The 15,153-nt window shown below is 34.1% G+C and overlaps 1 protein-coding gene across 5 annotated transcripts in view; it reads right to left on the reverse strand.

Moving 5' to 3' along the window:
* Nucleotides 1–15,153, reverse strand: part of PTBP2 (polypyrimidine tract binding protein 2) — an 83,652-nt gene that overhangs the window by 47,741 nt on the left and 20,758 nt on the right. For all 5 annotated transcript variants that reach the window (XM_012458476.3, XM_012458474.3, XM_012458475.2 and 2 more), the window contains exon 3: nt 10,585–10,660. In XM_012458476.3, coding sequence (XP_012313899.1) covers nt 10,585–10,660 — 76 coding nt within the window. The remainder of the gene's footprint in view (nt 1–10,584; nt 10,661–15,153) is intronic.

Below are 15,153 nucleotides of genomic sequence, written 5' to 3' on the forward strand. Positions count from 1 at the left end.
CTCCTCACTGAATTTCTCTGTTCTAATAGCACCCCTAAAAATTTCCACTTCTACTTTTCTCATTTCCCCTGACTCATTTGATACTTGCTTTGAATCCTGATTACTCACTCATTCCCCAAAATTGTTAGTTTCCCATGCTATTTTTGTTCCAATGTTCTACCTATCTTTACTTATTAAATTATAAACACTCTAGCACCTGGGTTTCACAATATCTATCTATCTATCTATCTATCTATCTATCTATCTATCTATCTATCTATCTATCTGAGACAGTCTTGCTGGAGTGCAGTGGCGTGCTCTTACTTCACTACAACCTCCACTTCCCAGGTTTAGGTGATTCTCATGCCACAGCCGCCCAAGTAGCTGGGATTACAGGTGTGCACCACCACATCCAGCTAATTTTTGTATTTTTAGTAGACACAGGTTTATCATGTTGGCCAGACTGGTCTCAAACTCCTGGCCTCAAGTGATTTGCCCACCTCAGCCTCCTAAAGTGCTGAAATACAGGTGTTAGCCACCGCACCTGGCATACTTTCTCATATAATTTGTAAATTATCTTAGTCCTACTCATTCATCATACTTTCAACTGTGTACCAGTATAAAATACAACGTTGTAAATACTTCTGTCTTATACTTATACAACGTCTTAAACTTCTGTCCAACAAACACTAGTGACAAAACTTAAGTACATCTTCATTCTCCAAGTCTTTCAGAGACTCATACATTTATAAAAGTTTTCCTAACTCTATCAAATATGAAACTGAGAGGCAAAGCAGTTTTAATTCTAAGCAGTTTTAGATTTAAAGGCAAAGCAGTGCTTTCTAGCTTTAGAAAAACAAAAAACAAAATAAAAAAAACTCTAAGCTAAGAAAAACAATGAATGCTGCTACTCTTTCCTATATGAGAAACAAATTCCAAGGAAGATTTAACGAGAGAAAAAAAGCAGGTAGATGCAGATTGGTGGTACTTCTGTTTTTCTGCTGGTTGTTAACTGCAACAGCCACCACACAAAAAGCCTCACTAGGTTTCCGTAAAAGGCAACTATTAAATCTTATATTTGTAAGTAGTTGTGTGGCCTAGTTGCCAAAAGTATATCAGGCATGAGCTGGAAAAACACAGAAAGCACCTAGAGAAGGCTCTCACTACCTTTATATGCAAGAAGGTTAAGTTGTTAAAATGCTCATAAATCTTAAAACTCTGAAATAATCTACTGGAATACTCTCAAAACACTGTAACAAAACAAAATGACATCGCCGCAAAAATGTAAGTCTATAAAAGTTAAAATGAAAATCTTAAAAGAGTTCTAAGTAAAATGTTCCAGACTCTATGGAATGGTTTAAGTGCTTTCCAGTAGAGCAAAATGTCATTTTTAGCAATAATTTTTTTTTAAGTCCTGCTTTACAGAGTAACAATCAGCACTGGCAGAAATATGTATACCTAAAGGGATATTCCATTTCCATGGCTACAACAAAATCACTAAAAAAATTAAAGAGACCATGCCTTACAATTGTCAAGCCTCCTACTCACTGCTAAATAGTTACAGATTTAACAAAATCAAATTCTAATGCTACCTGGGAACAGTTGTATTTTTGAAATATTTCACTTTTTTTTATTTTTTTATTTTTATTTTTATTTTTATTTTTGAGACGGAGTTTCACTCTTGTTACTCAGGCTGGAGTGCAATGGCACGATCTCGGCTCACCGCAACCTCCGCCTCCTGGGTTCAGGCAATTCTCCTGCCTCAGCCTCCTGAGGAGCTGGGATTACAGGCATGCGCCACCATGCCCAGCTAATTTTTTGTATTTTTAGTAGAGACAGGGTTTCACCATGTTGACTAGGATGGTCTCGATCTCTTAACCTCGTGATCCACCCGCCTCTGCCTCCCAAAGTGCTGGGATTACAGGCGTGAGCCACCGTGCCCGGCCCGAAATATTTCACTTTTATATCTCCTGAAGGAACCAATTTATTAGAAAATGTCCTTACTATATTAATTTATTAGATTTATTTACCTGAGATTAAGTTTCTAATAACACGAATTTTTCTCATCTATAAAATTAATTTTTTTCTTTGATAAAAAGCACCTATTCAATAGGCACAGAGAAAGAAAAGTCTGCACAGGTAAGGGAACAACTGCTGAGACAGATGCTTTTGGAAACAATTCTACAGTAAAACATATTGGAAGAAATATTTTAGATAAAGCTGGAAGCTGGAACATAAAAATGAAATCCTGTACTATATCTGATAACCATAAAAAGTGTCCTTGTAACACTGTCTACCAAAGTCCTTTTGAGTCACCTGAATCACATGGAGTATTTTTCCAGGCAAATATAATCACCAGTTTTTAAAGGTCTTTTATGCTATGTGCTCTTACAAGCAACAGTATTCAAATTGCTGTCTCTTAGAATATATGCAGACTTTCATCTTTCTTTGTCAGAAAAAAAAAAAAAAACAGAAAAATCTTAAAACTTAGTATTTCCTCTGTACACAAAGGTTAAATAAACTGACTTCTTATGTTAAAACAAGGCTTTAAGGAATTTTATGCCACCACTACAAAAAGATTAGATTGATTATTTGGTCATGAAGTACATTACATATCATCTCTAAAGCATAGTTTAAAAAAATAGAACAGTAGCAAATTATTCTTTCTTTCCACCCAAAACAAGTCTCCTTTTCCTACTTTTCCCTCCTTTGTTAACGGCATCATCTTCCACCAACCCAGTGATTCTAAGACAAAACTCTAATATTCTTCCAAACTTGTCTTATTCCAAATAACTCAAAACATCTCATTTCTTGACATATATCATTTCCTGCATATTCTCCTTCCAAGATCCTAAAATTCAGGACCTTGATATCTTTGGAATAAACTACTGTAATGTTTTTAACTATTCTCCCCTCTATACAATACTGATCCTGCCTCTGAAATAAAATTGGAACAAAATTTCTAAAATGTAAATCTGGTAAAGTCCAAGACACACACACCACCACACACACCACCACCACCACCACACACACACACACACACACACACACCCCAATGTAAATACACACATGTAAATCTGGTAAAGTCCAAGACACACACACCACCACACACACCACCACCACCACACACACACACACACACACACACACACACACACACACACACCCCAAATCCCATATCTAGACCCCTGCCTACAAAGACTCACCTTTAGTCATTCCCAATCTCGTATTTCACATTACAGCAAGACACAACTACTGGTAATTCAGAGTTCTCATACCGTTTCTAACAAATTTTGGATGTGATTGGCAACTTAGTTTATTAAAGTAGGACGTTTCCATCACATCAGAAAATGCCAGTGTATCGCCTTTCTGTTACGCAACATTCTGGTTTCCAAACAAAAAATTAATGATCTGCTCTTAACGTTTCAAGAAATGGAATCACACTACGTACTCTTTCAGGTCTGTCTGGTTTCTTCTGCTTCACATAATGTTTAATATCCACCCAAGTTTTTGCATGTATTACTAACCATTCTTTTGTTAGAAGTAGTAATACACTGTATGATTACACCACAATTTATCCATTTTCCTGTTAATAAACATTTGGGTTATTTCAAGTTTGGGACCATTATCAGTGAAGTTTTTGATACACATATAAGTTTTACAGCAAACATGCTTTTACTGGGTAAAAAACTAAAAGTAGAAGTTATGGATCATAAAGTGGGTTTATGTTTAACTCCTTAAGAAAATGGCACACTTGGCCAGGCATGGTGGCTCATGCCTGTAAATCCCAGCACTTTGAGAGGCTGAAGTGGGGAGGATCATGAGGTCAAGAGATCGAGACCATCCTGGCCAACATGGAAAAACTCCGTCTCTACTAAAAATACAAAAATTAGCTGGGTATGGTGGGGTGCATCTGTAGTCCCACCTACTCGGGAGGCTGAGGCAGGAGAATCACTTGAACCTGGGAGGCGGAAGTTGCAGTGAGTCGAGATTGCACCACTGTACTCCAGCCTGGCAACAGAGTGACACTCCATTATCAAAAACATTAAAAAAAAAAAAAAAAAGGAAAAACTACTTTCCCAACTATGTTATATACTCAGCAGTAATGAATGACAGTTCCACATCTTCATCAACATTCAGTGTTGCCAATCTATTTTAGTTTAGCCATTCTAGTTGGTGTAAATTCTACCTCATAATGGTTTTGACTTGTGATCACCTGATGACTAATGTATCTTTTCACGTGCTTGTTACCCATTCTTATAAAAAAAAATTGGGCTGCTTATATATAGTGATTGGAAGAGTCCTTTACAAGTCCTTTGGAATACAAGTCCTTTGTCATTGATATGGTTTGGCTGTGTCCCCATCCAAATCTCCTCCTGAATTTCCAAGTGTTGTGTGAGAGACCTGGTGGGAAGTAACCAAATCATGAAGGTTGGTCTTTCCCATGCTGTTCTCGTGATAGTGAAATACGTCTCACAAGATCTGATGGTTTTAAAAAGGGGAGTTTCCCTACAAAAGATCTCTTCTCTTTGCCTGCTGCCATCCATATAAGATGTGAGTTGTTCCTCCTTACCTTCCACCATTATGCTGAGGCTTCACATGAACCTGTAAATCCACTAAATCTCTTTCTTTTGTAAATTGCCCAGTCTCGGGTATGTCTTTATCAGCAGCCTGAAAATGGACTAATACAGTCACATATAAGTATTGATATGTAAATATTATATTCTCCAAGTCTGTGCCTTGCCTTTTCATTGTCTTAACAAAGTCTTTTGATTAAGCAGAAATTTCCCATTTTGATGGAGTCAAGTTTATCTATACCTTTATGTTTTAAGAAATCTTCATTTATCCCAAAATTGCAAGTATAGCCTAGGATTTTTCCTAAAAGCTCTATATATTAGTTTTTAGGTAAGTTTTTATATAATTAATCCCAGTGTTCTATATGTAATGTAGGTTTGAGTTTCTTTTGCTTTTTTGCATGTATATTCAGCTGTTCTGGCACGTTTATTGAAAAGCCTTCTCTTTCCTCAATGAGTGACCAAGACATCTTTAAACACATGAGTTTATTCCTATTCTATGTCACTAACTATGCTAGTACTAAATTGTTTTGATTAACTACAGGTTTGTGGTTAAGTCTTGAAAACAGTGGCACAATTTACTTCAAAATAGTTTTATTCTAGCTCCTTTTCATTTCCACATATATTTTAGAAACTACTCTCAATTTCAATTTAAAAGTCTGTGAGACTTAATGAATTTAGATTCAATGCCATTCCAATTTAGGGAGAACTGGAATGTTAACATATTGAGCCTTCTAATTCATGAACATGGTCTATGTCTTCATTTATTTAAGTCTTTTTAAACTTCTCTTAGCAGTGTTTCATATTGGTGCAGATGTCTTACACATCTTTTGTTAAATTTTCTTCCTGATATTTTGTCTGATACTTTTACAAATGAATTTTTAAAAATTTCATTTTCCAAGAATTTGCTTTTAGTATAAGGAGACTATATTTGTACATAGAACTTATATCCTATAATTATTCTAAATTCGCTTATTAGTTCTACCAAATCTGTTGTAGATTACTTTAGGTATTTATTTTAAAAATCATGTTGAATGGTGAATACGACAGTTTTCTTTCTTCCTTCCCAATCTTTATGTCTTTCACCTGCCTTAATGTAAGCAGAAAGCTAGGGGGAAAAATTTGTGAAAACAGACATCCTTGCTTCTTTCTGTTTTTAAAAAGGAAACATTCACTATTTCCCCAGTAAGTATGAAATTTGTTGTAGGCTCTCAGTAGATACCCCTTATTTACTTTGTAAAAGGACCTTCTCTTACTAGTTTTCTGAGAGATAGTTTTCCTCCTTCATTCTTTTGTTGTGACAAATTACATTGAGTTCATTTCCAAATGTTAAACAAATCTTATAATCCTGCCTCAGTTGGAACGGTCTCTCATATACTGCTGGAGGTGATTTATCTACATTTTCTTTAAGAATATTTGCATTAGGTAATGAGAAATACTAGTCTGAAATCTTTAATCTATTATCCTTGTTAGGTTTTACTGTCAGTTACAATGGCTTCATAAAGTGAACAGGGTAGTATTCCCTCCTCCATTTTCAAAGACAGCTATTATTTTCTTAGTTTCACAAAGTTCAATAGTGAAACCACCTATGCCTAATCTCTTAATTATAAATTCCAATTTGTATAATACAGTAGTATACAGCTAATCAGATTCAGTTTTGGTAAACTGCATTCGTAAAGAAACTTAATCTCATTTAAGTTGCTGAATTGGTTAGCCTTAACATTTGTAACATTGCCTTATTTTCCTATTATATTCTCTATATCTCCACTTTTTTTGAAAGCGCTATCTCCACTTTATATTATTTACGTTATACTATTATACTCCATATATTTCCACTTTCTTTGAAAGTCGTTATTTCTACTTTGATTCCCAGTATCTTTTACACAACATAATTGTTTGGAGATTCATTCTTGTTGTTTTGTCTATCAACAGTTCACTCTATATGGCTGTTGTTGTATTCTACTGTATGGAAAAGCATATGATTCCTGTTTTTATTCCCTAATAAAAACAGGAATCGATTTATTAGTTCATCTGTTGATGAATGTTTGTTTCACATTTTGGTGATTACAAATAAAATGACTAGGAACATTAACATGAGAGTTTTTTAATGAAAGATGGCTTCGTTTCTCTTGGGTAAATGCTTAGGAGACAAATAACCTGGATCATGGAGAAACTGCCAAATTGTTTCCCAAAGTAGTTCTATGATTTTACATTCCCATCAACGGTATTGTGAATATTATGATTCTTCCACATTCTTTCCTATTCATGCTTTCCAAGATGGCACTCTTTAATTTTAGTCACCATTAATAGGTTTGTAATGTTATCTCACTGTAGTTTTAATTTTCATTTCCGTAATGACTAATGATGCTGATCGTCTTTTTCATGTGCTTATTTGCCATCTGTATACCTTTTGTGCTGAACTATCTGTTCAAATATTTTAGCCAATCGAGTTGTTTGTTGCCTTACTGTTGAGTTTACATATATTAAAATTTTTAATATTCTAATAGAAGTCCTGTATCAGCTCTGTTTTGTTATGATGCTCTGCCAGTCTACGGCTTGTCTTTTCACTCCCTTAACAGTTTGGTTCAAAGGGCAGAAGTTTTTAATTCTAATGTCAAAATCCATTTTCTTAATAGATTATGCTTTTAGGATCATATCAAATACATTTCTGCTTAATCCAAGGTCACAAAGATTTTCTACCATGTTTTCTTCTAGAGGTTTTATAATTTTTGGTTTTACATTTAGGCCACGATCCATTTGGAGTTAATTTTCATATGTAGTGTGAGATACAGATCCAAAATCACTTTTTGCATATGGATAGATCCAACTGCTACAGCACCGTTTGTGGAAGTCTACTCTTTCTCCACTGAACTGACTTTGCACCTTTGTCAAAAATCAGTCATCCATAATTATGTAAGTTAATTTCTGAATTCTCTGCTCTGTCTCACTGACCTACCTATTTATCTTTATGTCAATCTGATGCTATTTTTAATTACTGTAGCTTTGCAGCAATTCTTGAAAACAGGTAGTAAATGCTTCAATTCTTCCTCTACTGGCTTTTAGCTATACAGTCTTTAAATCTTTTTAAATGTGATTACACTTAGAATTTTGATATGCAACTTTAACTTATCAGAATATTTTTATGTTAGCGTTAACACTGTAACATTTTATGTAAAATACAAGAACCTTACCACTGAAAAATTCCATTTATCTTCACTTTGTACTAATTGTTGTCATATAAACATCCATTTACATACTAAACCCCATAATACAAAGTTGTCGTTTATACAAAGTCTTTCAAAGAAATTGAGAGGAAAAGACAGAGACTTTTTAAAATGTATACATGTATTTACCATTCCCAGTACTCCTCCTCATCTCCTGTAGATCCAAGTTATCTAATGTCATCCCATTCACTCTAAAGAAATTTGCTTTTTTTTCCTTTTGTACAAGGTGTTGGTCTCCTGTTAGATGTCTTTTTCCCAGCTGTTTAGATTTGCTCTTCACTGCTAGTTTTCAGTATTTTGACTGTGTGTCTAAGTATGGTTCTTTTCATTTAGCCTACATGGGGAGTTTACCTGAACTTCTTAAGACTGCAAATTGATATATTTTATTCAAATTGTAGAAGTTCTCTGTCATGACTACCTCAAAGAGATACATGCTTTCTTCCCCACATTCTCACTCTGAAACTCAAATTACATGTCAGACTGCATCATTGCCCATGAGGTGTATTTTCTCCTCTCTGGCAGATTTAATCACTGTATCCATCTACATTCAAATTCACTAACATTTCTTCTACTGTGTCCAATCTGCTATTAGTTCCAACCAGTGAATTCGCCCCAACCATTTCAAATATTATTTTTAATTAGAATATATCTACACGCTTTATTTATAGCTTTTTATCTCTTAAACACACTCCTCCATCACTCATTATTTCAATCTTTTTCTTTACAGCTTAAAATACTTACCGTCCTTGTCTGCCAATTCTAACTCTAGGTCATTTTGGAATCTGTTCCTATTAAATGTTTCCTTATGGTTAATGTTTTATTTTCCTGCTTCTTCACATTACTTGTAATTTTTGATGATATGCTAGATATTAACGGAAGACAGTTGCAGGAAAATTGTATCATGTTGTCTTCCTTGAGGGTGTTGTTTTGTTTTGGAAGGCAACTAAATTAGATTAACTGGTGAATCCTTCACTTCCTATTGGGTTAGGTTTTTGGTTTTTATCTTAGTCTTATAGATGGCACTTCCCATAGGGTGTGATCCTATTTATTCAGGCCTGGGCTTTCTGTAGTCTAAATGGAGTGTCTGAAGTACCCTACAAGATGTCTGCATTCTGACTTCTCAGAACTCCAATGTTGCAGAGTACTATGCAACTTATGGAATCACCATTTAGCCCCAGAGCAGACAACTTCTGATAGACCTGCACACATGTAACCCAGTCATTATCCAAAACTCTGAATGAAGTGAATGACCACACTAAATTCTGCCCCTTGCTGTATTCCTAAACCCCTAGACAGCTTTATTTTCCTCAAGACTTCCCCACAAATTCCAAATGACTGAACAGCTCTGATTCCCAGTCTTGGTCTCTTCAGCTCAGTGAGACCTGTATACTCTGGGTTCTCCACTTCTTGTGGTTTACAGCAGTAAAGTAGTTTAAGGCAAAACGCCAGAGTGTTTACGATACTTAGCTCAGGCATTACCCTTCCCTCAAGGATGATCTTATACCGTCTGCTCATCACTTCCAAACAACAGTTGTTCCACATATTTTATTTAGTTACATAGTTTTTGGTTTTGGGAGGAGACTGAAAAAGGGGTCAAGGCTGCTACTACTCTGTCATTAGCCCTAAATATTAATTTGGAAAACATTCCCATTAACAATCACAATATGCATTGGAACAACAAACAAAAAGAGAAACTGACAAACCAGTTACACACTTATGCCTATTCATTCAGTTAGCTGTACATGGTACTTTAACTATCAAAATCATGGTCCAGTGATTTTGCTTTATAATTATTACATAGCAAAATCAGTGATGATGACCTACTGACAAATTTATCTTCACATCATGACTATATCTGTTAAGTCCTCATAATTTTTAGTTAACTGAACTGTCAGAGATGTGTGTGTGTTTGTGTCAAGATGTATGTATACATAAGCACGGATACCTAAGGGAAATCAAAATGTCTTCTAGTCTTTTACAATCCTTTTAATGCAAAATAAATTTGTTCCTCAAGCAAATAATTCAAAGTTAAAATACAGAAAAAGGAACTTTGGTTTCAGGTAAATAATGTAAAATGTTGAGTTGTGAGGTAAATTCCTTCGATAGTAATAATACTCAGATTCAAAATTTGTTCCATTCAGATGAGAACACGTAAGTTTAAACAAAAAAAAAAAAAAAAAATACTAAGGAAAAAAAAATTGGTCCATCAGCCATAAAACTAAGGTCTAAAATTTGGTCTATATTTGTTTACTGATACTACAAACAACCAACATTATTTCAGGCATATACGACTTTTTAAAACTCTAAGTTTGAAGATTAAACAAATCATCTTAAATATGCAGGTAGACAACATAAAAGGATCAATTCAAAGAATTAACATATTGTTTCAGCAAAAAAATGAGTTTTCAACTATGTTGCTGAATTCTTTGGTTTTTACCAAAAATTTGGGTTTTAGCGTTTGTGGTATAAATAAATACTTAAAGTAAAAAACATTCTATGCCACACGAACAAAAAACAAATAACAGAGAGGCACTTGAGGGGACTATAATGTGAGAAAGAATTACATATTTGTGATTCAAAAATGAAAAGCAATCAAACTCAAGAGTAACTTGTTCATCAAAGTCACCATCTTAAGGTGTTTTTTTTTTTCACTCAGCTCATATATACTCTAGTAAAATTTACTCTAAAATGTTTCAACACAGCATTTAAAAAGAAAGGCTTTTCTGGTAAAACAGAGTTCAATTTGAGTTTTAACATTCTGCTCCCTAAAATGGCAAATGACAGACTGCTAAGAGAGTAATACTTACCTGTAACTACCATGCTGCTCATATTAGAGTTTGGACTACTGAGAACACTGCCTGAGAGTAGTTCGTCAGATCCTCTCTATAAAAACAAAAACAAATTAGCATAAGACATCTTTAAATTTCAATTAACCTAAAGCCTTTCACTTAAACAAATGTCAAATGTTACACTACTGGGAATAGATAAAAATGTCAATCTCTATAATAAAAAATTAACTTAATCCCTCTACTCTCCCATGTATCCCTCTCCCATTCTCACAAACGCAACAGTGTTCCTTTCCCTTCATTTTAATCCAAATCCAAAAGATAATACACAGAAAAACTGATTAGATTCTATAAGCAAAAGCTTTGGAAAGCTATCTCAATTTTTTACAAACAAACCAAAGCCAAACTAGCTAGACTTTCTCAGAAATGTTCTATAAATCCTCCATCCCAATGGCCCTTTATTCATCCAGATAACTCAGGTCTTTAGAAAATTAGAACTTCATTCTGGTGAGTTAGATATCAACGTATCATCATTATTAAAATTAAACAGGTATATACTTCAGTAGCTAGAACGTTGAAAGCAAAGGCAAAATCTATGGAATGAGAAAATTTTTTTCTGCAAAAATAAGGTCATGTCTTAAAATTCTTTAGAGAAAAGGTTATACATTCATCTGTTTGGGAACCGCACAGTTCTTCATACTAGCCAGTGACATTTTAGCTGTTTTGATAATCTATGTATTTACAAAAATATGAACAAATAGACTAGTATTTAAACTAGCTAAAATCAACTGTTTTGCCTTTGTTATGTATATTTACATACATGGGTATTAGTATTTAAAATAGGTTCAATCAATACTGGCTGATTTAAACAACCAATCAATACAAAAAAGTTAAATGCAACCATCAAAATGAAAAAAATGTGCAAAGGAGATAATGAATTATCAAAGCATTTCAGAAAGTCCAAAAAATCCAAATTAACCATAAGCTTTATGCTAATTTATATTTAAACTCATAATGAATAAATTGTATTACAACAAGTGTGAGAACAGCAAACAGATATTCATAGGTCGTCTCTCCTCGATATTTTAAGAGCTTTCTACTTATTAGCACCAAATGCACAGAGGGGAAAAAAAAACAGAAAAATACAACCATAGTTTCAAGCCATATTAATACTATATTTACACCAAGTCTAATTTATAAACCAATTTCTAATCAAGATATGGAAGATTTGGAATGGCATAGTTTTATAAGGACATGATGAGGAGAACTGTATACTCTAGTGATTCTCATAGTGTAGTCCCTAAGATCTAATTGTATACTTTAGTGATTCCAAAGTGTGGTCCCTAATCCAAAGATCAGACCTGGAAACTTACTGACAATACGTGTTCTCAGGTCTAATCCCAGACCTACTGAATAAGAAAGAGAGTATGGTCCAAAACCCCAGGTTTTAAAAAAAACCTCAAGTGTTTCTGACGCATGCTAAAGTTTAAGAATCAGTGATATACTTTACTGGCTCCATATCAACAAAAGAAAATCTTTCCTAGCTTTCTTCATGTTTTCATGACAAGTAGACAATATGGTATTAAGAAAGGGGGCTTTGGAGCTCAGCTTCAACTTATCAGTTAGGTAACTGTACTTAATCATTCTAAGCCTAAAGTTCTTCATTTGTAAGACAGGGATAACATCTACATCACAGCCCATAGGATTAAATATGGTAATACATGAACAGTGATTACCAGGCAAAGTGCATGGCCCACATCAGTAGTGCTCACTATAATATTCCCAAGTGTCAACCAAATAGTTAATGCTATTATTAACAACTGTTACATATTTTTTGGCCTTTGTTCTTAAATCAAAAAAACTGAAGGTCAAGTTACTCCATATATAAAATCAAAGTTGCCCCCCCACCACAGGATACGGAAATAAAGCCAGCCCTTCCATAAATTCACAGAAGTCCAGATCAGATACTCTAAAAGTAAAAAACAAACAAAAACAAAACTGAAGCGATCCTTGATGCTTTACTCACCTGAACAAAATTCCTAGTCCCTTAAAATATTGTCAGTGTCATGTATTTTCCTTATTTCACAAAAACACTTTAACTCTCCAAGTTTTCAAAAGTATACCACCTGACCTCTTTTCAAATGTATTATTATCAGTTATCAGCTTATTCTTTATATGTTTAACTATTTATGAATTCAAATCCTTCCGAAATATATCTACAGTATCCCACCGTAAAACCTGTGATTACAGTGGGTCACAGGTAATTCTGGAAGAGATGATGGGTAGGGAATCTTGAGTCTATTCAAATACAAAAGAAAGCCTCTAATTCTGACTTGTGGTGTGCTGTGCATGACACTCTTCCTTGTTCCTGCAATGCATCTTTTTGCATGGAAAAGTATTTCCATTTTTTTTTAAGTTTATATTTATAATCTTTTTTCTTCCTCAAATGATTTCATACTTGCTGTTAGGAGAGCAGATTTAACAATCTTCATTACTGGGAATAATGTCAAATTATTTGCAATTTTGAGATGTTACAAAAATTACTGGAGTATTTTTACAAATTACATTTTTATTTTAAAAAAGCAATTATGCCTGTCTTTCCAATGAGCAAAAAGCTTACCACTATTATGCCCAAAAGAAGTGATTCAGCACTATTGATATATGTTAACATTACCACATTAACTGACAGAATAATTTCACTTGAACTATTTCAGATTGGTCATTTAACTTAGACTGTATATGAAATAAATGATCAATGGTAGTGATTAATGACTGCCCTACGTTAATGACTGCTGAAGCAAATCAAATTAATGGTACTTAGAATCAAAATATCTACTAAAGAATACATGCTTTTTAAAATTTTTAATTCACCTAAGAATGTCAATCTCAGATTCAACTAAAAGAAATTAAATGTTAAGACTAGCATTGATGTCTCTTATTAAATCTGACCACAGAAACTTTTCTTTCAGTGTAATACCAATGACTATTTCAAGAGTCACTAACATCCCACAGAAACAAGAAAATGCAGAAACAGGAAGACACACTCTACATGTCAGAGAAAGAAATGACTTTTTAAAAAAGTGCAAAAGTAAGTACAGATTAAATGCCATTTGGCACTCATTTCAATGTTACAAATTTCTTGTTTTTTCTTCTCAAGGTTGTTAGATATTCTGTCATAATAGTACAGTCCAACTATTAAGACCATGTATCACTTCCAGGTGGAAGAGCTGCTAGGGCTGCCAAGAAGGCAACCAAGAACTGAAGGCTTAAGTTGACAAGAGTCTCTGGGCTCTGCTATGATTTGGAACTGAGAGCTAACCAAACATTTTTTCCTCTGGAGATGTCAGCCTAGGGAACCATGACAGAAAGACACAGCGCAAGGACATGAATAGTAAGTTTCTGAGGAAAAGTAGATTTTCAGAGAGGAAGAAATATACGTACCCAGGTGGGTATTTCTGTTCTCCTTAAACACAGAGGTGCAACGAAGGTGATGAAGAGGTGGACTAAATGCTACCTACCATCGCTTCTTGGCCTTTTGGTTAAGACCAAGTGTAAATGCTACCTACCTATTAAAGGCTTGCAAAAGCACTGATTCACACACCCAATAAAAATAGAGAAAACAATGGGACAATGAAGACGATCAAAAAAGTCAAAAGCTGACTTTTAAAAAAAAAAAAAAAGACAAAATAAGACAACTACAGGGAAAACTTGTTTTTAAAACAAGGAGAGCACAATTACACATCAACAGACTACGAAGCCAAGAACAAAAGCCTAGGGATTAGTGAAGTAACAATATGAAAGAAACTTGGCCCAGTGAATAACCTTATGAAGCAGATTGATACCACTTTCTTATCAGAAGGATTTTTGCTATGAGAGAAAAAGAAAGAAATAAACAAAAAAAACCTTCTCGTCTATTTATGCCACTATGTTCTGCATTTTGTTATGGTAGTTTTCGCAGCCTTCACCTTATGATATATACACCTGTACTACGAAAAAGTCACTACAGAGATTTCCATTTAATTGACTATTTTAATAAAGGCAAAAAATAAAGCCGGATCCCTACCAAATACAATACACAAAAATAATTTTCTGACAGAGATAAACATAAAAAGCAAAATGTTTTAAAATTTCAGAAGAAAATATAATACCTTTATGAACTCTGAGTATGTAAGAATTTTTAAATTAAGACACAAGGAAACTGAGTATGAAGAAAAAAACTGATAAATTCTACTACAAAATTTCTTTATAATAAACTATCACAGCAACAGCTGAAAAGCTAAAAACTGTTAGTAGAGATTTCTTTCAAGACTTACAACAATCAACATGGAAGATGTCCAGAAGAGCAAAGGAAAATTTGGAACGTATAAAGAATGGGATCATATAAATGATTTTTGTCTAAGATGCAATGGGAATTTGTGGCCATATTAACACTCTATACATTAAGAATGTGTATTAATTCGCAACAATATAACACTGGGAACTAGTGGCAGGGTTGGGTGGGGGGAAAGTATTGTAAACCTAACTGTTGGGTACTGTGCTCACTATCTGGATGACAGGATCACTTGTATTGCAAATCTCAACATCATACCA

The sequence above is a fragment of the Aotus nancymaae genome, unplaced genomic scaffold, assembly GCF_030222135.1.
Source record: "Aotus nancymaae isolate 86718 unplaced genomic scaffold, 86718_ANA_hifiasm-v0.15.2.pri h1tg000103l, whole genome shotgun sequence".
In the NCBI taxonomy this organism is placed as follows: Eukaryota; Metazoa; Chordata; class Mammalia; order Primates; family Aotidae; genus Aotus; species Aotus nancymaae.